This window comes from Electrophorus electricus (assembly GCF_013358815.1).
Source record: "Electrophorus electricus isolate fEleEle1 chromosome 5 unlocalized genomic scaffold, fEleEle1.pri SUPER_5_unloc_2, whole genome shotgun sequence".
Taxonomy (NCBI): domain Eukaryota; kingdom Metazoa; phylum Chordata; class Actinopteri; order Gymnotiformes; family Gymnotidae; genus Electrophorus; species Electrophorus electricus.
In genome coordinates, this window is record NW_023336126.1 from 16,903 (window position 1) to 25,000 (window position 8,098).

The 8,098-nt window shown below is 42.2% G+C and overlaps 1 protein-coding gene across 2 annotated transcripts; it reads right to left on the reverse strand.

Annotated features, from left to right (window-relative positions):
* Positions 1 to 2,002: 2,002 nt before the first annotated feature.
* On the reverse strand, positions 2,003 to 6,960 carry LOC118240890. Of its 2 annotated transcripts, XM_035523435.1 has the most exons (3): positions 6,531 to 6,960; positions 5,728 to 6,426; positions 2,003 to 2,807 (listed from the first exon to the last, which is right to left on the reverse strand). In XM_035523435.1, exons 2-3 carry the CDS (start codon positions 5,772 to 5,774, stop codon positions 2,216 to 2,218), a joined length of 639 nt encoding a protein of 212 aa, XP_035379328.1. In that variant the 5' UTR covers positions 5,775 to 6,426; positions 6,531 to 6,960; the 3' UTR covers positions 2,003 to 2,215. The 2 variants fall into 2 exon arrangements, with proteins under 2 accessions (XP_035379328.1, XP_035379329.1); XM_035523436.1 differs by having other exon boundaries at positions 5,728 to 6,960.
* Between the last annotated feature and the right edge of the window lie 1,138 nt (positions 6,961 to 8,098).

An 8,098-nucleotide genomic window follows, 5' to 3' on the forward strand; every position in this document is an offset into this window, starting at 1 on the left:
GTGACGTGAGGAGAGTGTTTAAAAGGGTGAATACCAGGAAGGCGATGGGACCAGACGGTATCTGCGGGAGGGTCCTCAAAGCCTGCGCAGATCAGCTAGCCCCGGTATTCACCGACATCTTCAGTCTCTCCCTGACGCTCGGTATCGTCCCGTCCAGCTTCAAGCAATCCACCATCGTCCCTGTCCCGAAGAAACCTCGACCCTCCGACCTCAATGACTACCGTTCTGTCGCCCTCACATCAGTCGTGATGAAGTGCTTTGAAAAGCTAGTCAGAGACTTCATCACATCTTCACTGCCAGCCTCCATGGACCCACTGCAGTTTGCATACCGCCACAACCGCTCCACTGACGATGCAATTGCACATCTGCTCCACACTACACTGACTCACCTGTACGAAGGGAGGGGAAATTATGTTAAAATGCTATTTGTCGACTACAGTTCAGCATTTATCACTATCATCCCCTCCCTACTCACTACTATGTTTACTCAGTGTGCTTAATAACAGATGTGATCAGTACAACTGTGCATTTGTGTTTATTTATCAAGTTAGACTGTGTTTGTCTATAATTGTGACTTAGATCATCAGATCACTGTTACGGCCTTCAATAGGCAACAAAGCTGTAAAAGAGTGATGAGAAAACCAGCTAATAGAAGTGAACGTAGAAAGAAGGGAAACACAAGGAAAGACCATGGTAGTTTCAATGTTGCTGATGTATCACACACACACACACACACACACACACACACATAATGGATATTTGTTTGGGGGATCTAGGACTGCATACATCCCTGTGCGACTGGATCTCCAACTTCCTAACACACAGACCACAATCAGTACGGGTGGGCAACTGCGCCTCATCCACCCTCACCCTCAGCACTGGAGCTCCTCAGGGTTGTGTCCTAAACACCCTGCTCTACTCACTGTACACCTGCGACTGCACTGCCACTTCCAGCTCCACCATCATTGTCAAGTTTGCTGACGACACTGTTGTCATGGGTCTGATCTCGGACAATGACGAGATGGCCTACCTGGAGGAGATTAAACACCTGGAAAACTGGTGCCAGGAAAATAATCTCCTCCTAAACATCAGTAAGACAAAGGAGCTGATCGTGGATTGCAGCAAGAAGCAGGAGCGGCACTACCAACCTGTGAGGATCAGTGGAACCACGGTGGAGAGAGTAGATAGTTTCAGGTGCCTTGGTGTTCACATCTTGCAGGACCTGTCCTGGTCCCGCCATACCAACTCCCTGGCAAAGAAGGCTCGTCAGCGTCTATACCACCTCAGACGCCTAAGAGACTTCAGACTGCCCTCCAAGGTACTACGGAACTTCTACACCTGCACTATCGAGAGCATCCTCACGGGGAACATCACAGTCTGGTTTGGGAATAGCACCAAGCAGGACAGACAAGCACTCCAAAGGGTAGTGCGTTCAGCAGAGCGCATCACTCACACGGAACTTCCTGACCTGCAGACCATCTACTACAAGCGGTGCCAGACCAAGGCCAGGAGGATTGTGACGGACCCCACCCATCCCAACAATAGACTCTTCTCCCTGTTGAGGTCAGGGAGGTGCTTTCGCTCCCTGAAGACCAAGACAGAGAGGCTGAAGAGGAGCTTCTTCCCACAGGCCATTCGGGCCCTGAATCAGGGAAACTGATAAACTGTGGGGACCACCACCACCATGTAACATAACTGTATATCTGTATATATGTATTTATATTCAATTACCTTGTTACACAACAACTGTAGATATGTTATTATACAAAATGGATCTGTACATTCTGTACATTGTGTACATATATACACAACCATATACATTGTACATTGTGTATATAATCATAATATACATATATTGTACATACATTGTTAATATATTTTGTACATACATAGAATATATATATTTATCTTTGCATATATATATTTCACATATATAGAATATATATTTCTCTATGCACCCCTGTTTTCTTTTCCTCAGTTTGGACAGAGCGCTCTCCACCATTTCACTGCGAGTTATACTGTATGACTATGTATGTGACGAATAAACCAAACTTGAAACTTGAATATACACCCATGTTGTGACGTTAAGTGACATCTTTTGCCCTTTTCTAAGCTCATTAATGCGTGTTGTTCCAGCTTCCTCTTCCTCTGCTCCGGAGGTCCCTGCCCCACCCCAGCACTCCCTGCCGACGGCTGAACCAGAAAAGCAGCCTTCTCAAACGCAGCCAGTGCCCACTGCTGAGATGAGCAGCACCAGCCCCCCTCTGGTGCTTTTGTGGTAGGTTGAGGAAAACACCAAGCCCTTATTCACGATGCATCTGTTTGTTCGTTTAAGATGCTTCTGCCTGAGGGCTGGAAGCAGACACTGCCCAGAGAGCAGCACCAGTGGGTCAGCCGGGCGCTCTTCACCAGAGTGCAGTCTGGGAGGCCGGCACTGATCAAGAATCTGCATCTGTGGTGGTCTCCTCCCGGACCCCGGCTGGTTTACGTGCAACTTCCGTCTTCGCCCGACGCTTTCTTCCACAGCGGACTGTTCCTGTGGATGCCGTACCGCATGTGGGCATTCAAGCTGCTGTGTGCGTAGCCCGAGTGCCGTCGGCTGGGCCGTAAGTCTACGGCCTGTGGGCTGTACAAGACCGTCCGGAGGGTTGTACAGGCTTCTGTGCGTCAGGCACAGACAGCAGTGGCTGGCCCAGGCCTCTGAGTACCTCTCCGTGCTCAAGAAGCTTCTGGCCCCGGGCACTGACCCCAGCACCATCACCCGCCAGCTGCCCCCAATGGTGCCGCTGCCCATTCCAAAACGGCTGCTGCAAGGAGCAAATAGGATGTGGAGAAGGGGCACGAGAAAACATAAGATTTAATGATCATACAGTGATGACACATCTAACACCACACTAAACACCTTTTAAACACCAACAACATGTACTACAACACAAGAGACACATACACAAACAAGACGATCACACATAATACAGAACAGGTGGACGACACGAAAGGGCGTGGCAACATGGACGAACACACGCACACACCAAGACGTTTGAGGAGGGGGCGGGGCCGTAACGTGACAACTTGTTTATTGTTCATCAAATAAATATCAATCAAAATAACAAGTGCATCTTTTGTAAGCATGTGTCTAATTACCAACAAGTCGCAAACATGCTCATTCACTTTATTAAAGAACAAAGCAGTTTAAATAGGTGTCCATTCACTTTGTGCAACAGAATGCAAAATAAACTGCTGCCATTCACTTTGTGAAGTACAAAGCAGAATAAATGAGATGTAAAATACTGTAGAAATCAGAGCTCATTCACTTTGTGAAGTATAATATAGTATTAAACAGCTCATTCACTTTGTGAAGTATAATATAGTATTAAACAGCTCATTCACATTGTGAAGTATAATATAGTATTAAACAGCTCATTCACATTGTGAAGTATAATATAGTATTAAACAGCTCATTCACATTGTGAAGTATAATATAGTATTAAACAGCTCATTCACATTGTGAAGTATAATATAGTATTAAACAGCTCATTCACTTTGTGAAGTATAATATAGTATTAAACAGCTCATTCACTTTGTGAAGTATAATATAGTATTAAACAGCTCATTCACTTTGTGAAGTATAATATAGTATTAAACAGCTCATTCACTTTGTGAAGTATAATATAGTATTAATCAGCTCATTCACTTTGTGAAGTATAATATAGTATTAAACAGCTCATTCACTTTGTGAAGTATAATATAGTATTAAACAGCTCATTCACATTGTGAAGTATAATATAGTATTAAACAGCTCATTCACATTGTGAAGTATAATATAGTATTAAACAGCTCATTCACATTGTGAAGTATAATACAGTATTAAACAGCTCATTCACATTGTGAAGTATAATATAGTATTAAACAGCTCATTCACTTTGTGAAGTATAATATAGTATTAAACAGCTCATTCACATTGTGAAGTATAATATAGTATTAAACAGCTCATTCACATTGTGAAGTATAATATAGTATTAAACAGCTCATTCACTTTGTGTAGTATAATATAGTATTAAACAGCTCATTCACTTTGTGAAGTATAATATAGTATTAAACAGCTCATTCACTTTGTGAAGTATAATATAGTATTAAACAGCTCATTCACATTGTGAAGTATAATACAGTATTAAACAGTACTCATTCACTTTGTGAAGTATAATATAGTATTAAACAGCTCATTCACTTTGTGAAGTATAATATAGTATTAAACAGCTCATTCACTTTGTGAAGTATAATACAGTATTAAACAGCTCATTCACTTTGTGAAGTATAATATAGTATTAAACAGCTCATTCACATTGTGAAGTATAATATAGTATTAAACAGCTCATTCACATTGTGAAGTATAATATAGTATTAAACAGTACTCATTCACATTGTGAAGTATAAGATAGTATTAAACAGTACTCATTCACATTGTGAAGTATAATACAGTATTAAACAGTACTCATTCACATTGTGAAGTATAATATAGTATTAAACAGCTCATTCACTTTGTGAAGTATAATATAGTATTAAACAGTACTCATTCACATTGTGAAGTATAATATAGTATTAAACAGTACTCATTCACATTGTGAAGTATAAGATAGTATTAAACAGTACTCATTCACATTGTGAAGTATAAGATAGTATTAAACAGTACTCATTCACATTGTGAAGTATAATATAGTATTAAACAGCTCATTCACTTTGTGAAGTATAATATAGTATTAAACAGTACTCATTCACATTGTGAAGTATAAGATAGTATTAAACAGTACTCATTCACATTGTGAAGTATAAGATAGTATTAAACAGTACTCATTCACTTTGTGAAGTATAATATAGTATTAAACAGTACTCATTCACTTTGTGAAGTATAATATAGTATTAAACAGTACTCATTCACTTTGTGAAGTATAATATAGTATTAAACAGCTCATTCACATTGTGAAGTATAATATAGTATTAATTAAACAGTACTCATTCACTTTGTGAAGTATAATATAGTATTAAACAGTACTCATTCACTTTGTGAAGTATAATATAGTATTAAACAGCTCATTCACATTGTGAAGTATAATATAGTATTAATTAAACAGTACTCATTCACTTTGTGAAGTATAATATAGTATTAAACAGTACTCATTCACTTTGTGAAGTATAATATAGTATTAAACAGCTCATTCACATTGTGAAGTATAATATAGTATTAATTAAACAGTACTCATTCACTTTGTGAAGTATAATACAGTATTAATCAGAGCTCATTCACATTGTGAAGTATAATATAGTATTAAACAGCTCATTCACTTTGTGAAGTATAATATAGTATTAAACAGCTCATTCACATTGTGAAGTATAATATAGTATTAAACTGCTCATTCACATTGTGAAGTATAATATAGTATTAAACAGCTCATTCACTTTGTAAAGTATAATATAGTATTAAACAGTACTCATTCACATTGTGAAATATAATATAGTATTAAACAGCTCATTCACTTTGTGAAGTATAATATAGTATTAAACAGCTCATTCACTTTGTGAAGTATAATATAGTATTAAACAGCTCGTTCACATTGTGAAGTATAATATAGTATTAAACAGCTCATTCACATTGTGATGTATAATTCAGTATTAATCAGAGCTCATTCACAACACAGAACAAATACTTAAAGGAATAAATATGAAACTATATACCATGAGGTGAGTGGGCTGGTCAGCAGATCACTGACCCTGTCCAGCATCTCCTCTCTTCATCTCCTCCATCCACTGCTCCACGGTCTTCCCCACTGCTGTGGTCAAACTCCTTGGTCTTGGGCTGGCCACACTGTTGGCAGGCATGGTGCTCATGCTTTCACCACTTAGCAAGGACGGCCTGTCTATCAGCAGTGGTGGCGGTGGTCACCTCAGCCTCTGACTTTCTGGTATTCACTACAGGGCACTTGGTCTTCTGGACCAGGGCTCACCATGGTCTCACCGGGAGGAAGAGGCTGGCCTCGGACACGCCGAGAAGCTGCCCAGACGCATCTGGCTGGATGTTCAAATCAAAGGCAGGGTGCCTGTGAGTCGGATGCTCCGGGGGCTTACTTACCAAATGCAGCACAGCCTGTTAGCCTGCATCACAGTGTCAATAAGATCCAGTACACTCACCACTGGGTCAGTGTCCACTAATTCTCCAAAAGCTGAATACGGGTCTGGGCCATGAGACCAAGGCTGCCCAGGACTACATCCCTGATGACACCGTAGTCCCTCATGATGGCAGCCCACATGTTCACCCTGACGCCAGCGATGGTCTGACCGGCCGGGTGAAGCTGACAAAGCACCAGGCGAACGGCCTCAACAAGGCGGCTGATGCTGGGCTGCTGAGCAGAACCACTGCCTTGTCCAAGGAAGCAGCTGTGAAGATACGAAAGGACAGAGGCAGACAGCATCAGTTCATGACCCAGCTACAAGTCAAACTATAGGGCTAAAAGGAAACATTGGATTACTGAGACTCTTACCACCACTGTGAGACTGTGTTCCAGCAACACCAGAGGTCTTAGAGTGGCTGCTTGTAAACCTGTGATGTGGTGGGTAAACACCACCGCCCTCGTCACTCGGGCGGTTTTTCTGTCCACCCTCTGCTGTGTCACAAAGGCCTGGTGACGCAGCTCCACCAGACTGTTGGCAGGTTGACTACGTGATGGTAGCCCTACATGAAAAGGCCCTACAGCTGGTGACTGTCCGTGGTGACACCTGCCGCGAACTCTCTCATGAAGCGCCACACGTCCAGCCTACGACCAGCTGGTCCACTCGTGGAAAAGGCCGCTGCCTTGATCTTGCCCACGCTGGACCAGCGGTCACAGTCCACGTACAGGAGACAGGCACGCGCAAAACACACACACATCCAACAGACGTACACGTGCCTAACACACAAACAATACAACAGACAGACACACAAAACAAACATGCAATACAACAGACAGGCACATTCAAAACACACACACATCCAACAGACAGACACGTGCCTAACACACAAACAATACAACAGACAGACACACAAAACACACACATCCAACAGACAGGCACGCATAAAAACACACACACACACACAACAAACCGACATATGCAACACAAACACACACACACACACACACACAACAGATAGGCATGTGCAAAACACACAAACACACAACAGACACGTGCAAAACACACACATACAGACAGAAACATGCCTAACACACAAACAATACAACAGACAGACACACAAAACAAACATGCAATACAATAGACAGGCACATTCAAAACAGAGACATCCAACAGACAGACACGTGCAGAACACACACACACACACACACACACACACACACACACACACACACACACACACACACACAATATAACAGACAGGCATGTGCAAAACGCACACACACAAACACACAACAGACAGGCACACGCAAAACGCACACAATACAACAGACAGGCGCGTGCAAAACACACACATCCAACAGACAGGCATGTGCAAAACACTCACATGCAACAGACACACACAAAACATGCACATTCAACAGATAGACACACACATCCAACAGACAGGCACGTGCAAAACACACGCACACACAACAGACAGGCACGCGCAAAACACACGCACACACAACAGACAGGCACGCGCAAAACACACAATCATACAACAGACAGGCACGCGTAAAACACACACACACAATCATACAACAGACAGGCACACGTAAAACACACACACACAATCATACAACAGACGGGCACGCATAAAACACACACACACACACACACACACACAAACAGGCAGGCACCCGCAAAACACACACGCACACACAACAGACAAGCACGCGCAAAACACACACACACACATAACAGGCAGGCACGCGCAAAACACACACTCACACACACTTACACACACAACCATTTCACTGCGAGTTATACTGTGTATGACTATGTATGTGACAACTTAACCTAACTTGAAACACACACAACAGACAGGCATGTGCAAAACACAGAAACACACACACACAATATAACAGACAGGCATGTGCAAAAACACACAAAGACACAC